This window comes from Lagenorhynchus albirostris, chromosome 2 (genome assembly GCF_949774975.1).
Source record: "Lagenorhynchus albirostris chromosome 2, mLagAlb1.1, whole genome shotgun sequence".
Classification (NCBI taxonomy): Eukaryota; Metazoa; Chordata; class Mammalia; order Artiodactyla; family Delphinidae; genus Lagenorhynchus; species Lagenorhynchus albirostris.
In genome coordinates this window covers 72,915,029-72,934,162 of record NC_083096.1, presented here as the reverse complement: position 1 = coordinate 72,934,162, position 19,134 = coordinate 72,915,029, and the positions used below count along the sequence as shown (strand labels likewise).

The 19,134-nt window shown below is 57.4% G+C and overlaps 1 protein-coding gene across 2 annotated transcripts; it reads left to right on the top strand.

The window, feature by feature from the left end:
• The first annotated feature begins 756 nt into the window (after nt 1-756).
• On the top strand, nt 757-19,114 carry NTRK1 (neurotrophic receptor tyrosine kinase 1). Of its 2 annotated transcripts, XM_060142296.1 has the most exons (17): nt 757-983; nt 4,139-4,213; nt 4,489-4,560; nt 6,410-6,478; nt 7,215-7,360; nt 7,610-7,752; nt 10,021-10,153; nt 11,702-12,028; nt 12,466-12,483; nt 12,655-12,707; nt 12,977-13,079; nt 13,586-13,732; nt 14,057-14,187; nt 14,369-14,541; nt 16,800-17,040; nt 17,407-17,565; nt 18,839-19,114. In XM_060142296.1, the coding sequence occupies exons 1-17, from the start codon at nt 772-774 to the stop codon at nt 19,022-19,024; spliced, it is 2,388 nt and encodes a 795-aa protein (XP_059998279.1). In that variant the 5' UTR covers nt 757-771; the 3' UTR covers nt 19,025-19,114. The 2 variants fall into 2 exon arrangements, with proteins under 2 accessions (XP_059998279.1, XP_059998280.1); XM_060142297.1 differs by lacking the exon at nt 12,466-12,483 and having other exon boundaries at nt 772-983.
• The last annotated feature ends 20 nt before the right edge of the window (nt 19,115-19,134 follow it).

The window sequence follows — 19,134 nt, the reverse complement described above, 5'->3', positions numbered from 1 at the left end:
CGGGTCAGTGGCTGACGCTGGGTCACCAGGCGCCGCGCAGTGGGGGCTGCAGACTGCGTCCCCACCCACCCAACCTCGGAGGAGCTCACACCTTTGCGCGCGGGCTTCCAGCGCCACCCCGTGGCCTCTCCTGGAAATCGGCGTCTCGGCTCCCGGGTCTCCATTCTCCTGCTGTTTTGGGGCGACACCTTCCCTTTCTGTCTCTTCTGTTTTCCTTCCCCAGGTCCTGCGTTTGGTCATTTGGGGATCCCTTCCCATTTCTTTCTAGGCTTTAGAGAGTGTTTCACCTAATTTATCCCAAGTGACATGCACAGTCCCTCAGGCACGCGCCCCGTGCGGAGTGAGATCTGAGGCCGGGGGCTGGCTAGGATGTCCTGGACGGCAAGCTTTCCCTAAGCTCAGTCATCTCCCCTCCCACCTAAATACAGCTTCTTTAGGCTGGGAGAAATAATGTATTAACTTCCCAGTTCCCCTACTTCCAGCAGACACCTCCGAGGAGTTCTGCGGCTGCCCTTCCGCGTCTCCTGGAGCTGGGGGGATCTTGGGGGAGTAGGCTGCCAGGGTGGGGGCAGAGTTGGGGACTTAGAATAGGAGGGGGAGGGATTGGAGTCAGAGGGGGCGGAGCGAGGCCGGGCGGGGGCCGCTGGCTCCGCCCTTTCCTGGCGGCTGGGTCTTTAACACTGCCCAGCGCACATGTCGCGGGAAGCCAGGCAGCCGCTGCTGGAAGCGCACAGACGGCGGCCTGGCCGGGGCGAGGCGGGCGCCGCCGCGATGCTGCGAGGCGGACGGCGCGGGCAACTCAGCGGGCACCGCCGGGCTACGGGGCCGGGCAGCCTGCTGGCCTGGCTGATGCTGGCATCTGCGGGCGCTGCACCCTGCCCCGATGTCTGCTGCCCCCACGGCCCTTCGGGGCTGCGCTGCACCCGGCCTGGGGCCCTGGATAGCCTCCGCCACCTGCCAGGCGCCGAGAACCTGACGGAGCTGTGAGTGTCTGACGGGCGAGGGGGCGCAGGGACAGGCGGGCATAGCAGTGCCCCGTGGGCACTGGCTTGCCGCTTGCTTGCTGGATCAGGAGGGGCGGGCGCGGCGGGAGGCTGATACCGTGCAGCCCGCGGCTGTGCCTCGGCTTTCCTCCGCTGCCCTGGCAGCCTCCGCAGTTACTGCCTGGAAGTTGGGCTCAGGGCAGCTGCGGTGCCAGCTTCGAGGAGAGGAAAGGGGGCTCTCTGTGGACCATACCTGAGAGAGCCCAGCCTTCTAGAAACCACTTTCTGGAGCTCAGCCAGGAGTCCACCCTCTGCCCTATGCAGGGGCTGGTTATCCGCAGAGACATCCCCCCCCCCACCAGTTTGGCATCCTCACCATTTTCCTTTTCCAGGGAGAAATCAGCCCCCTCCCCTTTCCTAGTCATGACCAGGCAACACCAGTTCTCTCTGGAATTGGGAATTGAACTGGAATAGGTGGGAGGCGCTGAGGAGCCATAGCTTGGGGGTTGAGCTCTCTTCTTCCCACTTCCACCATCTCTTGTCCACACCACCTCTTGATTTGGATGTGGGAAATGAGAGCCCCACCTGGCTTCCCTCTCCCCACCCCATCTCCCTCACCACCCTTGTCTCCCTACTTTGGGCAGGGAGTCAGGGGCCTTGCTGAGAGACTCTCCTCCCTTCGGGACGGGAAACTAAGAGGAATCTCCAGCATTTGCAGTACTCTGACATCCTGCAGTAACTGGTTACAAAATACTCAAGTACTTTCTAGCAGTGGGTGAAACCTATGGGAGTATTCTGTACTTACTGGCCTAGAGGTACTCAAGCATCGCATGGTGGTGGCTGGAAAATACTTGAGTATTCTATGTGGCTGGCGGGGCCAGCAAGACTTCTAGAAGAAGAAAGGAACTGCTAGAATATTCTCCTCCTGTGGCCTGGGGTTAGCGAATGGGCAAGGAGCCCTGGCCTCATGTATGACAGGCTGGAAGGTATCTGAGGCAGGGGCCATCGATGTCTGGAAGTGACTTGAGCAGCCGGCGATAATTGGCACTGAGTTACTTGGGTATCTTGTGGTAATTAACAGGAAGGTACTTGATCTCTCTCCCTAATGGCCCTAGGGAGATGAGGAGGCAAGATGGCCTTGTCTCGGTCTGGACCTAGGTTTCTGCATGATGGGAGGGGGCCTGAGGTCCAGACTGTCACCCCCAGTCCCGTCCATTCATCACTCTGGGCCTTCAAAGCAGGGCCCAGGCTCCTGAATGTTCCCCATCAGCCCTCTCTTTTCCTGATTCCCTTCCAAGCCCCTAGTAGGTACAGCTGGGGGAGGGGGTGGAAGTGTGGACAGGTTGGGGCTGGGGGTGGGTGGGAGGCATGCAGGGTGGTGAGCTGAGCTGTCCCTCTGGGTGGGGGGGGCAGTCTAACCCCTGCCTCCGCCTGCAAGGTCCCCTCCTCCTCCCTCACCCGCAGAGCTAAGGAGGAGATAATGGACTCGAATAGACAGATTGATTATGAATCCAAACGAATGAGGCAGCTTTGAGCACGCTGCCTGACAGTTTGCACACACCCGGCCACACTACGATCTCACCCCCTCCCGGGCTCCCTATAGCTCTAGGTCCTTTGGGCAGGGGCTGGTGGGGGGTTGGCAGGACAGGGACCTACTCTCTCAGAGTCACTGGAGTTTTACTCCCTAGACCTCAGGGGACTGAGGACCTGATGCCTGGCTGTCCTGCAGGGGCCAAGTCTGGGAAGGGCTGGCGGGGAGGGGTCATTCATGCTGGTCCCGGTTCCCACAATTGAGGAAAGTACAGGGTAGAGGGGGAGAGTTCTGAGAACAGGCAGTGAGTCAGGGGCCCCGGTATGTGTGGTGGGGGCAGGCCTGACGTGCCGCTGCAGGGCAGCTGACTTCTCAGGAACTCCCTGGCATGCTAGATCCAGAAGCTGGACAGGGCCTGCGGTGTCAGAAATCCCCCAGCCCTGCACGCCTGCTTTTACTTCTGTCTTTCTCTTCTTCCCATCTTGCTTTCTCTGGCTCTCTGTGCTTATCTATCTGTCCCTCTGTCTCCATTTTCTTATCTGTCTCTCTCCTTGTCTGTCTCTGTCTCTGTCTCGCTGCCTGTCTCCTCCTGTCAGTCCCTTCCTCCTAGGTGTCCCTGTTTCGCTCTCTCTTTGTTTTTCTGCACCCTGCTCCCCACCCTCAGCCTTCCCATTGCCCTCTCACTGTGAAACACAGCCGCTCGTTGCCTCTCCACTGTCCCCAACTCTGACTCCGTCCTCTCATTGCCCTTCTCCTCTTCCCTGGGTCCCTCCTGGGGCAGGGAGGGGCTCAAGGGGTCTCTGACTGACAGCCTCTATGCCTGTCACTCGCTTTGCTGAAAGATGGCGGGGGCGATGGAGGGGTTGCTTCTTGAGTGTGGGGAGGGACCAGCTTTGAGGGGGAGAGGGTGGGGTGTGTGTGTGTGTGTGTCTGCCCCTGTGCGCGTGCACAGCAGTGTGGGTGAGCCCAGGTGGTGGCCCTGAGCGGTGTGTTTGGGAGCGCATATTTACATGGCCACAGGGCTTCCTTGGTGCTGGGTGGGGCAGTGGCAGGGATGAGCGCGGGCCCTTTGTGGAAGCAAGCGTTTCAGCGTGACCCCCTACTGCTGAGCGTGTGCAGAAGAGGCTCTGTGTTTAAAAGCAGAACGCCAAGCTGCAAATGGACTTGTGTGTGTTTGTGAGTGTGCCCACACATTCTCACGTGTGTGTGTGCGCGCAGGAGAGTTACGCAGCTATGTTTGTCCCCATGGGAGAGCGTGGGCATGCACACGGGCACACCTGTGGGTTCATGCATGCATGTGTGGACGTGTGTGAGGAGATGTGTCTCTGTGCATATGTTTACACATCTGTGTGTGTGCATGCTTGAGTGTGTGAGAGTGTGCATGTGTGGTGGTGTGAGGATGCATGCATGGGACGGTGTGGCTGTGTGAGGTGGTGGGTCTCCGTGCATATGAGGATGCACGTGTGTGGGCATGCCTGTGCATGTGTATGCGTGTAAACAGGTTTTTGTGTGACTGGGTGCATGTGTGCACACGCGCATGTGGTTGGGACGGAGGGAGGTGGGTGGGTGTGGGAACTCGAGTGTGGGCCTGGGCCCCTGTGACTCCCATCCCCTCTCCCCACAGCTACATCGAGAACCAGCCGCATCTGTGGCAGCTGAAGCTCAGTGACCTGAGGGGCCTGGGGGAGCTGAGAAACCTGTGAGGGGCTCCACACAGGGCCTGGGGGACCAGAGGGTCAGGGAGGGCTCAAGGGGCCTGGGAGGGGCGTGGGAGGACCTGAGAGGCTCAGGACGGAGGGGCTGGCCGCTCGGTGAGCTCAGTGGTCGCAGGGGTCCAGGGTGGCTGAGAAAGCTTTGAGGAGGGTGGGGAGGGGTCCAGGGCTCAGCACGGGGGACCGGAGGGCTGGCATGGGCAGAGAGTGCGACCCAGGGGGGCTACGACCCTCGGTGTTGATCCTGCTGCACCCTCCCCAGCACCATCGTGAAGAGTGGTCTCCGTTTCGTGGCGCCAGATGCCTTCCATTTCACTCCTCGTCTCCGTCGCCTGTGAGTGGCCAGGGCTGGGCAGAGGGGGGCGAGAAGACACCTAGGCTTGGGCGGCTAATGGGCTTGGCCCTCCCCAGGGAACTGTTCTGAGGAAGGCCCCAGCCTGGTCAGGGAAGTCGTTCCGCCCGTTCTCCTGGGGCCTTCTTCTCATCCACTTCAGGGACGGCGGTGCCCTCAGCTCCCACCCCTGCCCGCTGGAAGGTCCTTCTTGCTGTCTCACTTCCATGCTTCATGCTACAGGGACACTTCTCATAGGTGCCTGCCTCCGTTTTCTTCCCCGGGCTCAGATACACACCAGTCCAAAGGGAGCAAGGATCGGGAACAGGGCCCCGGGTTCTGGCCGGGACTCTATCTCCCACCTGCTCCCTGGCCCCTGGGATAGCCTGGGAGCTGGGGGATCAGATCTGCCACTCGGTGTACTCCCCTGGGAGTCACAGCCACCCTTTCCGTAGAGGAGGGGGAGGGGCAGGAGACACCTCCAAAAGAGAGACCCTTGGAGTCCCTGGCAGCCCCTCTGAGGGTAGGAGTTCAGCTCCTCCTCTCACCACTGGCAGGTGGAGAGATGGGAAGTGTGGTGGGAGCCTGCCATTCAGAGCTGTGCTGGGTACTCTAAGCGCTCTGTGTGTCCGTGATTTAGCAACAACGATGACAAAATGAGGTGATGTTACCCTCACTGACTGTGTACTAGGGCTTCAGTTAAAAATGTGTACTTGGGCTTCCCTGGTGGCGCAGTGGTTGAGAGTCCGCCTGCCGATGCAGGGGACACGGGTTCGTGCCCCGGTCTGGGAGGATCCCACACGCCGCGGAGCGGCTGGGCCTGTGAGCCATGGCTGCTGAGCCCGCGCGTCCGGACCCTGTGCTCCGCAACGGGAGAGGCCGCGACAGTGAGAGGCCCGCGTACCGCAAAAAAAAAAAAAAAAAAAGAAAAGCATACTCAGTGACACCTCACGATACTTAGGTCAGTGAATCTTCACAATCAACCTGGTGAGAAAGGTAGTGTCATCTCCATTTTATAGATGAGAATTCTGAGAATCGGACGTGTTCAGTTTCTGGGCTGAGGTCACACAGCTGTAAGTGGCAGGACAGAGGCACACTCAGCTCTGTCTGGCGCTAAAGCGGGTAGTCTTTGTGATGCCCCTGTGGCGGCTACCCTCAATCTCAGCCTCCACAAACTGAAAGACAGCTGGGCAAGGGGAGGGGTCAGGGCAGGCCCCTCAGAGGCAGAGGGTCCCTGGAGTGGCAGCCTGGTGCAGGGTGCAGAGTCCTGGAGCTGGCCCCTCACCCAACTCCCTTTCTCTATCTCTACAGCTAGGGGGCTGGGGGCCTGGGGTCCCTTGCAGCCAGCTTTCCTTAGTCCCTGAGGAGGGGAAGCAAGGAGGAGTGGGGAGGGAAGCCGGGGAAGGACTCTGAGATCCTCACCACTGCGTCCGGCAGGCGGGAAGGGAGTGTGGAGGCCCCGTGATCCCCCTCCTCCTCTGGCCCCGTCCTGGGCTCTGTGGGCAGGCAGCACAGATGGAGCCCCTGCCCCCAGCTGGGGCCTCAGCACTTTGCCAGCTGGGGCCAAGGCTTGGGGAGGGGTAGCGGCTGTTCCCTCAGACCACCCCGCCTCCCTGGGGTCTGGGGAGGGGGTTCAGTGCGGTTAACCCTTGTTGTCCCAGGGAGAAGAGCAGGACTCAGAGAGCCCAACCGGTCCCCCCTCTCCAGTGACTCGTGGGCTAGTTGTAGTTGCCAGGGCTGGGGTCGGGGGAGCCAGATGTCAGCTTCCTCCTGGCTCCTCCCCTCCCTCACACTGGGTCAGAGCGAGGTCGCTCGCTCACAGGGTCTGTCTGCTCTGTCTCAACTCCCGCAGGGATCTGTCCTTCAATGCTCTGGAGTCTCTCTCCTGGAAAACTGTCCAGGGCCTCTCCCTACAGGAACTGTGAGTGTGGGGACTTCCAGGGTCCAGAGCGGCAAGTGTGTGTGTGTGTGTGTGTGTGTGTGTGTGTGTGTGTGTGTGTGTGTGCGTGTGCCCTCGGGCACTTGAACCTCTGTGTGAAGGTATGTGTCGCTGTGTCTGTGTGGAACTTTGGGGGTGGGGTGTTCTCTCTGGGGCCGCGTGTTTGGCTGTCCATATGCATGTTGTGAACCCCCCCATCGAAGCAGAAGCCGCAGGCCCACCATTGAGGTGGTGATTGCCCTCGGCACATTTGGGGTGGGGGGTGAAGAGCTGGCCTGGACAACTGATTGCGTGTGTGCTTGGGGGGCTGGGGGCTGGCATGGTTCTTGGGGCCTGTGCACACCGGCATATCCGCCCACAGTGTTCATGGGATGCGTGGGACGGCAGTGGTCCATGTTTGTTTGGTGGGCGCCTAAGGCCTCTGGGTCATCCCGGAAGGCTGTGCCCTTCTCTCCTTGTCACCCTACTTGGAGCCCTCACCTGGCTTGTCACCCTGGGGAACCCAGGTGAGGGAATTCCATGTAGCCCACAGCTGGCTATCTTTGACTTTCGGCATTCTATTCTATAGGGGGGGGTCCATGAGAGGAACTTCTCCCGTGTCCCCACTCCTTCACCTCTAGACAGTCCACCCTGCTGTCTAACTGCACTCCCTCTTGCTGTAGTACTCCTTCACATCTGCCCTTCCCCTGACTCTCTTGGTGTCCCCCACACCCACCAGAGTCCTGTCGGGGAACCCCCTGCACTGTACCTGTGCCCTGCTCTGGCTGCAGCGCTGGGAGGAGGAGGGGCTGGGCGGAGTGCGGGAACAGAAGCTGCAGTGTCCCAGGCAGGGGCCCCTTGCCCTCATGTCCAACACCAGCTGCGGTACGTGCTGGAGGTGGTGTGAGGGGCTGGGAAAGAGCACCATGCTTGGGGAGAGGGCACTGGGCAGGGCTTAGGGGGTGAGCCCTGAAGAGGGACTGGGAAACGGGCATTGGCAAGAGCTGGGGGAAACTGAAGGTTGGGGGGCAGGGGCAGGGTCTCTGAGGAGGGTGGGAGAAGGAGCCCCGCCCTTGGGTGGGGCTCGGAGGCCGCTCCCAGCTCTAACGCCCCTCGGGCATCCTGGGCCCCCAGGTGTGCCCACGCTGAAGGTCCAGATGCCCAATGCCTCCGTGGACGTGGGGGACGACGTGTTGCTGCAGTGCCAGGTGGAGGGGCAGGGCCTGGAGCAGGCTGGCTGGATCTTCACGGAGCTGGAGGAGTCAGCCACGGTGATGGTGAGAAGCCTTCCACCGCCCGTGCCCCCATGCCCCCCTCCTGATTCGAGGCCTGCACAGAGCACAGGAGACAAAGACAGGGAAAGAGAGACAACAAATAAGAAGCACATCAAGGGTGAGGGATGGACAGAGATGGTTTAGACCCCTGGGACTAAGGCTTGTGCTGCTGGGCAGCCGCAGGCATGCACATGCCCTCAGGCCAGGCCCTGGCCCAGCAAGGACCCCAGGCTCCACCGATCCACCAAAACTTAGGTCCCCACTCTGGGATCACAGTGCTGGCCACAAGAGAGAGGGTCACAGAGCCCTCACATATTGGAGCTGAGCAGGGGAACCCAACAGACCAACTCTCCCATCCACCTCCTTTCTAGATAAGGAAACTGAGAACCAGGGACAGGGCACAATATTTGCGGTCCTGTACCCAGGCCAGTTCTTGGAGGCCTTTTGGTCATTTTCTAGAGATTCTGGAAGCAACATCCTCTTGAGTGTGTGATGAGCATATTAATAAAGGAGGCACAGGTCTGGTTCCAGCTCTCTCACTAATTAATTCTTGGAGTGACTTTTGGAAAAATCCCTCAGTCTGCCTGCATTTTGGTTTTCTTATCTGTCAGCTGAGGAGGTAGGCATGATGGCTTTCTGATGTCCTGCCTGCCTCTGGGCACTCTCCGGCCTCTTATCCAGATCGGTCTTTGGGCATCTTCCCAGGTCTTGCCCTTTGTCCTCAGGCTGACGACGGGCAGCTGAGAGTAGCTGTAGTTGACTCAGGAGGCCTCATGGACAAGGTCAGCAGGGGCCGACGTTGGGCTGTGCCCACCCAGAAAGCTGGCCCCTCATGGGTGGACACAGAGGGTCCAGTCCCTGGAAGAATCTGGGTCAGTGAAAGCAGCGGTGTGGTGTCCAATTTGGAGGCCCTCGCTTTGGGAGTGGAGTCAACCCCAGAATTGCTGGTGGCCCCTGGAACAATATTGAAGGAGGAACCACAAGCCACTGAGTGGTTCCTCCTCTCCCAGAGATCAAAGCCACTAAGAGTGAGTAATGGAAAAGGGGACAAGACAGAAGCAAGAGGCTGGGCATGACCATCTGTGGAGAGACCTTTGATAAGCTGTTTTGGGAAGTTGCAGGTTTTTGCTTTTCTCTTTGGGAGCTTTACATGTTTGCTACCACTTCTGTTTTCTGGAGACTTCCTATAGAAAAGCCATAGCCTAACTGGGTTAAATGGAGGGGGGGGAGGCTGGTCCCCCTCAGGAGTGTGAAGGGTGGCAGAGCAGCTCCAAGGGAAGAGTTCACGGGACCCCATACCCCAGGGTGACTTGGAGGAGATGGGACAGCCGAGAGAAGCTTAGGGCAGGGCTTCCCCTTGGGGTGGCTGGAACCCAGGCCTTGCATAAGAGGCTGCAGAGCTCCTCTGGAATCTTTGAACTCACATATTCCAGTGGAAGCCCAGAGAAACTTCACCTTTCGTGGTATTTATTCAAGGGATTCCACATTTACAAAATTTCCAGATAAATCAGATTTGTCCACTACTTCATCTGTTTTCATCATTTTATGAAAATACCTTTCTAAAATGTCAAAAGGTCATTTTGTTTACCTCTTCAGCTTACAAAATAAGAAAATCTTGGTTCAGCAAGATTAAGAATTGTCTTAAGGCCATATAACATCCATGGTGTCTTAGGAAGAGAATCTGAGTCGGATTCAGTCTTTTGATGACGATTCAGAACCAAGTCACTTAGCTTCTCTCTAACTTCACTCTCTTTTTCCATCTGCCAAAGGTAGTCACCATGATTCTACCATTGCTTCTAACTGCTGCCCTGTTACCAGCACCATCTCTTTGTTTCTGATCTTCCTTGGGCTGAGACTAAGTTTCTTAGAAATATGTGTAAAACAAGAATGAGTGGGTGGTGAGGTCCTAGCTGGTTTTCCAATTAGCTGTGCATATGAAGTACTTGGGATTTGTGACATCTATTTAGCTGTTTAGATGGGTGGTTTTATGGCTTGGGGTACTTTGTGCCTATTTTGAGGTTATTGGTTGTGTTCTAGAGTTTTCAGATCATTAAACAAATGATCCAGGAGAACCTGCAAACAAGCTCTAAAGGAGGGCCATTCTCTGCTATATTCTCCCCCACACCTTTTTCCTTCCCCTCCCTCCCGGCCTTCCTCCCTTTTCCATCTGGCCCAGAGGGGCTCCCCAAAGACATCAGCTCCAGCCACCCTGCCTCCAATCCCAAGCTAGCTGAAGCTTTTCTTGATTTTCCCCTTTCTTCTCTGACCCAGCAATCTGGGAGTCTGCCGTCCTTGGGACTGACCCTGGCCAATGTCACCAGTGACCTCAATAGGAAGAACGTGACGTGCTGGGCGGAGAATGACGTGGGCCGGGCTGAAGTCTCTGTCCAGGTCAACGTCTCCTGTGAGTCCCAATGACTGCCCCTGCGCCCACCCCCATTCCTTCTTCCCTGAAAAGAGGATGTGAGCGTGGGGGGCTGCAGGAAAGGGGTGGGATGTGTGTGTCCACAGCTACTCCCTCCCAGCTGTTTCCAGATTCCCATGAAAACCTGATCCTTTGAGGGAAGTCCTGGGGGCTCGTCAAGGCCAGAGGGATGGAGATGGATTTCTTTTTGGCCCCTGCCCAAGTCTTGCTACCTGAAGCCCTCAACACCAGCTGCCTGCCCGTTCTCACTGCTCTGCTGTATTTCTTCATGTCCGTTCCTCCTTAGAACTTTTGTCCTACATCCTAGTTTTCTTTTTTTAATTTTTAATTAATTAATTAATTAAGTTATTTATTTATGGCTGCGTTGGGCCTTAGTTGCGGCACGCGGGATCTTTCATTGCGGTGGGCGGGCTCTTCATTGCAGCGTGCTGGCTTCTTTCTAGTTGTGGCCCAGGCTTAGTTGCCCCTCGGCATGCGGGGATCTTAGTTCCCCCACCAGGGATTGAACCTGCGACCTCTGCTTTGGAAGGGGGATTCTTAACCACTGGACCACCAGGGAAGCCCCTACATCCTAGTTTTAAAAGAAGAAATTCCCCATCTAAGTTCCCCTTTAGGCTTACTGCCTAATTTCCCCAGGTCTGCCACAAATTATTTAAAATCTTCTATGTTATATACATTTTTCTTCTTGTGAAACATAACATACGTAGATATGTACATAAAACATATACACCTTAAACAGTAATTATTCTTACCGGCAGTTCAGAAGACACTCTCTTCCTCTCCCCATTCAGAACCCCATCCTTCTCCTCCACCCCATCCTGACTTTTGTGATAATCATTTCCTTGCTTTTAAAAAGAATTTTACACACGTATCCTTCCCTATCAATATGGTTGAGTTTTGTCTGTTATTTTTGGCTGTGTTGGGTCTTCGTTTCTGCGCGAGGGCTTTCTCTAGTTGTGGCAAGCAGGGGCCACTCTTCATCGCGGTGTGCGGGCCTCTCACTATCGCGGCCTCTCTTGTTGCGGAGCACAGGCTCCAGATGCGCAGGCTCAGTACTTGTGGCTCACGGGCCTAGTTGCTCTGCGGCATGTGGGATCCTCCCAGACCAGGGCTCGAACCCGTGTCCCCTGCATTAGCAGGCAGATTCTCAACTACTGCGCCACCAGGGAAGCCCCCGATCTTCTTAGGCTTGATTACACTTAATTTTTCTGGATCCCTCATCCAAAAGACTCCATGTCTAATTTCCATAAGCCGGTACCCTACTTCTCTAGGACTGTTACTTATTTTCTCTAAACCCACCACTTAAGTTCTTTAAGCCTGAGTTTTATGTACCTGCTGCCTGATTTATTTCAGATTTACTGTCAGCTTTCTCCAAAATGTCTCTCCTTATGAACCTCTTAGGGCCTGCTGACCAGTTTCTCTTAGGCCTACCCCCTGATTTCCAGCTGTCCACTCCCAGCCCCACCTAGGATTGGTCAGGCCCGCAGCTGCTCCCGGACTCTGTCTGTCCCCCTCTCTGGCCCACAGTCCCCGCCAGTGTGCATCTGCAGCCGGCCGTGGAGCAGCACCACTGGTGCATCCCCTTCTCGGTGGACGGGCAGCCCACGCCCTCTCTGCGCTGGCTCTTCAATGGCTCTGTGCTCAACGAGACCAGCTTCATCTTCACTGAGTTCCTGGAGCTGGCAGCCAATGAGACCGTGCGACACGGCTGCCTGCGCCTCAACCAGCCCACCCACGTCAACAACGGCAACTACACGCTGCTGGCTACCAACCCCTTGGGCCAGGCCGCCGCCTCCGTCATGGCCGCCTTCATGGACAACCCTTTCGAGTTCAACCCTGAGGACCCCATCCCCGGTGTGAGGGCCACCCTGAACCCTGCCCCCTATCCCTGGGTTCCACCTGGGTACAGATCCAGGTGTCCAGGGATGCCTGGCCCACTTCCTGCTGTGATCCTGACCTCAGAAGTTGGAGTGCCTGGTCTTGGACAGAAAGAAGCCTGGGGTTCTGGTGTCCAGCTCTGCGCTGTCCTCCTTTGCCCCTGCCTCCCCCAAACCCCAGGAGTCCTGAACCCCTGAGCTCTTCCATTCACTTGGGCTGGCTGAAGAGAGAGCCACGCACCAGGGCATCCCTGGCCCAGCTGGAAAAGGGCCACGTGCATCTTCTCCCTTGAGGTCCAGCAGCTCCACCTCCCCACCCCAGCCCCACCCACGAAGGGATGAGTCCCAGAGGGGGAAGGGGACGCACTGCTTTTTTCCCCATCTGATCGCTTTCTCTCCTCCCTCCTGCTGCAGTCTCCTTCTCGCCGGTGGGTGAGTAGCCCAGGCTGGAGGGCAGGTTCTGTCTGGTCCCTGGAGCTGCGGCTGGGGCAGGGGGTACAGTTAACCTGATCCTTGCGGGGTCAGCTGGGGCCAGGGTGGGGAGTCGGTAGAGGAGATACCGTGTGTGCCAAAGCCTATCCTTCCTGCCCTGTGTCCCCACAGACACCAACAGCACATCCGGAGACCCAGTGGAGAAGGATGAAACACCTTTTGGGGTGAGCGTGGGAAGTGGAAGCTCGTCCAGGACTTTAGATCAGGAGGCCGGGCTAGGGGCTCATCTGCATGTCGGTTCTGGTCAGAGCACAGAGATCAGTAGAGTCTGGCCTGAGCTTAATCAGCCCCCTTCACAGCCGTGACCCAGGGGAGGAGGAGGCAGGTCTGCGGGCCTGGCTCTGGGCATCTATGCAGGACGGAGAAACAGTTTGCTATGGGGGAGCTCTGAGAGTGCCGACAACCCCCAAATCTGACCACCCCACACCCTCAGGTCTCCATGGCCGTGGGCCTGGCTGTTTTTGCCTGCCTCTTCCTTTCTACGACGTTTCTTGTGCTCAACAAATGTGGACGGAGGAACAAGTTTGGGATCAACCGTGAGTTGGGGGGCTGCAGAATGGCTGTCTGTCAGTCTGTCCATCTGGCTTTGTTTCCTGCTGGCTCTTCCCCACTCTGTCCGCTGTGTGAGGGCCTGTGCACACGTGGAGTTCTGCAGAGTGTGTGTTTGGGGTATACGAGGACAGGCCATGGGGCTCGTGACTATGAGTGTGTCGGTGCTGGAGCCGGGGTGGTTTCAGAGGTAGCATCTGCTAATTGGTGGCTGGATTGTAGTCAAACACTAAGTGGATCTGGGAGGTCTGGGCTCTGCGGGGGGAGAAGTGGGGGAGTTCTCTGGTGGCCCATGGGGCCTGGGGTTGGACAGGAGCCAGACAGAGAATGGCCATAGTGCCTCCCCTTCCTCCTGCCTGCTGTCTGGCTTCCTAGCTCTTCTGTTCCTCCCGTGCAAGTTATGAGGTGGGGTCACCTGGCACCCTGCAACATGACAGGAGCTAGAGTGTGTGCCTGGGCTGTGACCCCTCCATGTTACTGTGTCTCCTTCCAGGCCCCACCGTGCTGGCTCCAGAGGATGGACTGGCCATGTCCCTGCATTTCATGACATTGGGTGGCAGCTCCTTGTCTCCCAGCGAGGGCAAAGGCTCTGGGCTCCAAGGCCACATCATTGAGAACCCACAGTACTTCAGTGATGCCTGTGAGGGGCTGGGTCAAGGGTGCGGGCGAGCCTGTGTGTGTGTGTGTTTGTACATGTGTGTGTGCGTATGTAGAAGCCCCTGTGTGTCATTGCCTTTGCCCACCCCAGGCCTGAACAAGCCTTCCCTCGCACCCCGCTGCCACCCATTTCCACATCATGGCATGGGGCTTGGTGAAGGTGTGAAGGCTCACTTTCAGTGTCCATCCTCCCCTTTGCCTGGAACCCCCTGTGCAGAGCACAGCCCTGCTGGACAGTCCTGTCCTTGCCCCTGTCCCATCCTTCCCAAGACTGGGGCTCTTGTCTGACCCTGCAAGCCCCCCGCAGGTGTTCATCACATCAAGCGCCGGGATATCGTGCTCAAGTGGGAGCTGGGCGAGGGCGCCTTTGGGAAGGTCTTCCTAGCTGAGTGCCACAGCCTGCTGCCTGAGCAGGACAAGATGCTAGTGGCCGTCAAGGTAAGACATTGGCCAAGCGATATTGCTGGCCCGGGCCCCCCTCCCAGAGCACCATCATTCCAGGATGATGGGAGGCTGGGGTCCGGCATGGTTCACGCCTTGTGGGTGGATGGGTCACCTTGGACGTGGGGAGGTCAAGGCTGGGCCCTCACCCAGGCCTGTCCCCACCCCTGCCCTCCAGGCGCTGAAGGAGGTGTCTGAGAGTGCCAGGCAGGACTTCCAGCGGGAGGCCGAGCTGCTCACCATGCTGCAGCACCAGCACATCGTGCGCTTCTTTGGCGTCTGCACCGAGGGCCGCCCGCTGCTCATGGTCTTTGAGTACATGCGGCACGGTGACCTCAACCGCTTCCTCCGGTATGAGGGCCTGGCCCTGGCGCTGGCCCCTGGCCCGTCGTCCCTTCCCTACAAGCACATCCCTGCTTGTCTGCTGAACTGCGGGGGGTGGGACACCAAGAAGAAGCAGGAAGGCCCTGTCCGCAAGGCAAGTGTGAGGCAAATGTGTGAATGTGAGGAGAGTCCGTGCGGAGGACAGAGCGGCACCGTCAGGGAGGTTGCCTTAGCAGAAGTCAGGAGCTGAATCTTCCGGATGGGTGGGCTTTGCAAAGTGTGTGTGCACTTGCGTGTGGCTCACAGAAGCCAGGCCTGTAGGAGGTGGCAGTTTTGATAACTACGATAACAGCAGTAACAGGCATTTATCAGGCACTCTCCACGCTCCAGGCACTATGCTATATATTTTATAATTCATTCTAATTATGACTGTCTGTGCTTATACATATATGTCTGTATAATAATGTAAACGTATACTTATTTTTCATAGTCTCCTAGCATATATGAAGAAAGTTACCAAAAATTCGTTTCTTTGGCTTTGGACAGAACAACTCTGATATGTCAACTAATTTGTACTGATAATTTTAATAGCTTCAAGAAATGTACCCATTTCTCAGATGAGGCTTACAGAGGTTAAGTGACTTGCTCGAGGGCACACAGGTAACAAATGGTCCAGGGAGATGTGACCCCAGGCAGAGCCCCGCTCTCAACCCCTGACTGTGATGGTCACATATTCCCTTCGTCGAGTCCTACTCCGATGAGGTGGACCCCCTGTGAGGTTGGGGCAGTGTGAGGCAGGGAAAGGGCCAGGGTTGGGAATCAACTGTGACTTATTAGCTGAGCCTACTTTGCCAAGTAGATTTCCTCTCTGACCTCAGTTTCCCTACCAGTAAGAGGGACAACGGGGGACTGTGGTTCTGGATGAGTGTGTTTGTACAGCTGATGGTAGTGATTTGGTCTCCAAACATCCCTTTGGGAGTGTCAGGTCATTCATGTAGCCAGGCTGCAACATTCAGCTGGGAGAGACCCCAGAGTGTGAGTTTATCTTGAGCATGGGGAGGAGCCAATGGAGGATGTGGAGAGGGAAGGAGGTGAGGGCAGACCTGAGGTTAAATGTGGAGGTGAATTGGTTCAGAGGAACCCAAGTCAAGAGGAGGCCAAAGGGGAGCCCTTCCCCTTACTCACCAGATGCGGTGTGGGCTCTGTGCTAGGGACCGGATGCAAGCCAGGATCCATCTGGGGTCCAGGATGGAGGAAAAGCAGCTTTATATAGTGGAGAGAGCACGGGGAAACCGAAGGAGGGAAACATGAAAGCTCCTAGATGAGTCTGGAAGACTTCCCCTAGGAAGGGCCCATTTCTATTTCTACTCGCCTCTGGGCCTCTACCTCTGCCTGGTACGCTGGGTCTCCTTCCCAGCCTATTCACCCACCCCTGTCCCCGACCCCTTCAAGTGGCTTACCCACCTCCCTTCCCAAGGGCTTGAGTCTCAGTTTAGATGTCTCTTCTTCCATGAAGCCCTCCCTGACTTTTTCCATCCCTACCCTGAGTGCCCAGCAGGTGCTCGCCACATTGCACTGCTGTAACCTGTTTATCTGCATCCTACCCTCCCCTGTAGCTCTGGTGCTTGGCACGTTGGAGATGTTACCCGGAATAAGTGAAGAAATAAATTGTTGAGGAGAAAGTTGGCCAGTAGGAAAGGGCAGTACTGACAAAACCTACAGCTCAGACAGCTTCAGAAGAAGGAATATTTGGGGAATGGAGATGAATGATCAGGTACTGGTCTAGAGGGATGGCTGTGGGGAGGAGGAGGGCATCCTGGAAACCTTTGGAAGGAAGGCTGGATACCGAGGGCAAAGGTGAGAGAGACAGGAATCGAGGACTGCCAGATTTCAGGCTCACAGCCTGGGTGGGGGATGTTCCCTTCATTGAGGCAGGGGCAGGCCTGGGGGAAGATGTTGAGCACTTCGCAAGGGCTGAGTCGGAGGTGTACCCGGGCAAGAGATGTAGGGGCCAGTGGGCAGCTCCGGTGGGCTTGGAGTTCAAGGGGGCTGCCTGAGAGGAAGGCATTAATGTGGAAAGTGTGGGCACCAGTGGAAGCTCTAGAGGTGGGGCACACCAGCCGGCCCCCATCCCGGTCCCTCCAGACAGCAGCCTCCCCTGTTCTTTCCTTCCTACATTCCCTGAGTCCCTTCCCCACCCCCCCCAGCTCCCTGGGCTCCCTTCTCTCAGGCTCCTGGGGGTTCTCTCCTCCCAGCCTATCCTTCTCCCTCACTCTTTCTCGAAGGTCCCACGGGCCTGATGCCAAGCTGTTGGCTGGCGGGGAGGACGTGGCTCCAGGGCCTCTGGGCCTGGGGCAGCTGCTGGCCGTGGCTAGCCAGGTCGCCGCGGGGATGGTGTACCTGGCGGGTCTGCACTTCGTGCATCGGGACCTGGCCACGCGCAACTGTCTGGTGGGTCAGGGACTAGTGGTCAAGATCGGCGATTTCGGCATGAGCAGGGATATCTACAGCACCGACTATTACCGTGTAAGTCTTTCAACCCGACCCCTCCCACAGCATCCAAACTGTAGACACGCTAATGCCGAGTCCCCCTCCAGTGCCTGCCCTTGCTGGGCACGCCCTCCTCTTCCTCAGGCGGTGTGGTGTCTGAGACTCTCTGGCTCTGGTTTTTAACCCTCCTCCTACCCCCTCGGCCCCCAGTGGAGGAGGGTCTGTCTCCACTATCACGGAGGGAAACGGGCACCATCGGTTTTTCCCTTTTAGCCCTGGGCGGGAGAGCCACTTCTATTTATTTTTAATGACGGGACTGGGGGCGGGTCTGCGTCATGCGTCAGGAGAGGCTGTCCGCGGTGGGCGCCCGCAGGAGGTGACGCAGCGCCCGCACGCCGGCAGGTGGGAGGCCGCACCATGCTGCCTATCCGCTGGATGCCACCTGAGAGCATCCTCTACCGCAAGTTCACCACCGAGAGCGACGTGTGGAGCTTCGGCGTGGTGCTCTGGGAGATCTTCACCTACGGCAAGCAACCCTGGTACCAGCTCTCCAACACAGAGGTCAGCCCCGCTCCACGGGTCATTCCCTGCCGGCCACCCTTTCCCCGCCCCTTCGGGTCGCTTTTTCAGGAAATTCTGTCCCCTTCTGCCCCTCATCCCACTGCCGGCAGGCCGGGCACCCACCCAGCATCCTGCTGACACTGCTCTCTCCACCCCAACCCTGTTCTTTTCTCACATTCTTCCTTCTCCTATTCTAACTGGCTCCTGGGGGAACCTCAAAGCACTTATAAATGGAGCCCAGACCTCCATCCCTAGCTGCATTTTATAGGCCTAGTAGGCATCATCAGGGTGAAAGGGAGAGGCATGGAAAGAGGAACACAGCACGAGAGGGCCTGACGCTGCAGCAGGGAAGCTGGAGGTTAGACTGTAAGAAGGATGGTCCTACACCTCCCCTTGCTCTCCTGGCTGGACACAGGTGTTCCCTCTCCCAGAGCAGCTCCCCCCACCCCCTCCTTGGCTCGCAGCTGTCAGTTTCCATATCTCCTCCTAATGCAGTCTGCTCCCTGGAGGCTGGTGGCGTGGGAGAGAGGGTTATAGATTTTAATTTTCTCAAGCACTGAGAGAAGGAATGGAATTAGTGCCGCCCATAACGCAAGCCCTCTAATGGCGAGGGAGGGAAGAAGGTGGGAAGAGACGCCAGGCCCTTCAAGCATCTCCCTGCCACGGTCTCTCCTTCTTTGGATCCCTTAGCTGCTCTTGCCGTCCTTCCTGGAGTTTAACTTTGATCTTTCCTGCTGCAGTTGTCTTTTAAGAGCAGCTAGGTCCCCACAGAGTGGCACCTACAGAAGAGAAAAAAAGTGGGGTTGCCCTCTACCTTAAAATGCAAGCCAGCCACTTTTCAAGGCCTTTACCTGCAGCCCTGATCTGTTTTCTTTTTGCCCTCTGGAGCTGAGAGATGGAGAACCCTTCCCTTCTTCCATGCAGCCCTCAACACTAAACTGATGGATTTGGCAAATGCCTTGGCCCCTCCCCTTCCTTAGCCCACCTGGCAAGTCTTCCTAGGGTCTGATTCCAGCCCTTCGAGATACAATTCTACCCCAGCCCAACCCTCCCAGGGTCTCTCTAGCTTTAATCCTTCCACTGCTCAGTGTCAGAGTGGAAAGGAATCTTGGGATTCACTGCATCCTTTCAGACTATTAGTAGCTATGAGGCCCAGACATATCGTATGACCTGCCTTGGGAGCTTCAATGAGGCAGAGGCAGTGCTGGGTCTGGCCTCACTCTCCTGCCCCCAGCCCAGTATGCCCTCTTCTCTCTCCCTCTGGTGGCCCCAGGCGATCGAGTGCATCACACAGGGACGTGAGCTGGAGCGGCCGCGTGCCTGCCCACCGGAGGTCTACGCCATTATGCGAGGCTGCTGGCAGCGGGAGCCCCAACAACGCCACAGCATCAAGGATGTGCACACCCGGCTGCAAGCCCTTGCCCAGGCGCCTCCTGTCTACCTGGATGTCCTGGGCTAGGAGGCTGGCCCAGGGGCTGGGGCTGAGTAGCCGGAATACTGCAGCCTGCCCTCAGCGACCCCCATGGCTCCCAGCAGCCCCAGGGTGATCTCAAAGCATCTAACTCACCC

Coding starts and splice junctions, on each gene's coding strand:
- NTRK1 (XM_060142296.1), top strand. CDS start 772: ATGCTGCGAGGCGGACGGCGCGGGCAACTCAGCGGGCACCGCCGGGCT. Junction 984..4,138: donor GCCGAGAACCTGACGGAGCT/GTGAGTGTCTGA, acceptor CTCTCCCCACAG/CTACATCGAGAACCAGCCGC. Junction 13,080..13,585: donor GAACAAGTTTGGGATCAACC/GTGAGTTGGGGG, acceptor GTCTCCTTCCAG/GCCCCACCGTGCTGGCTCCA.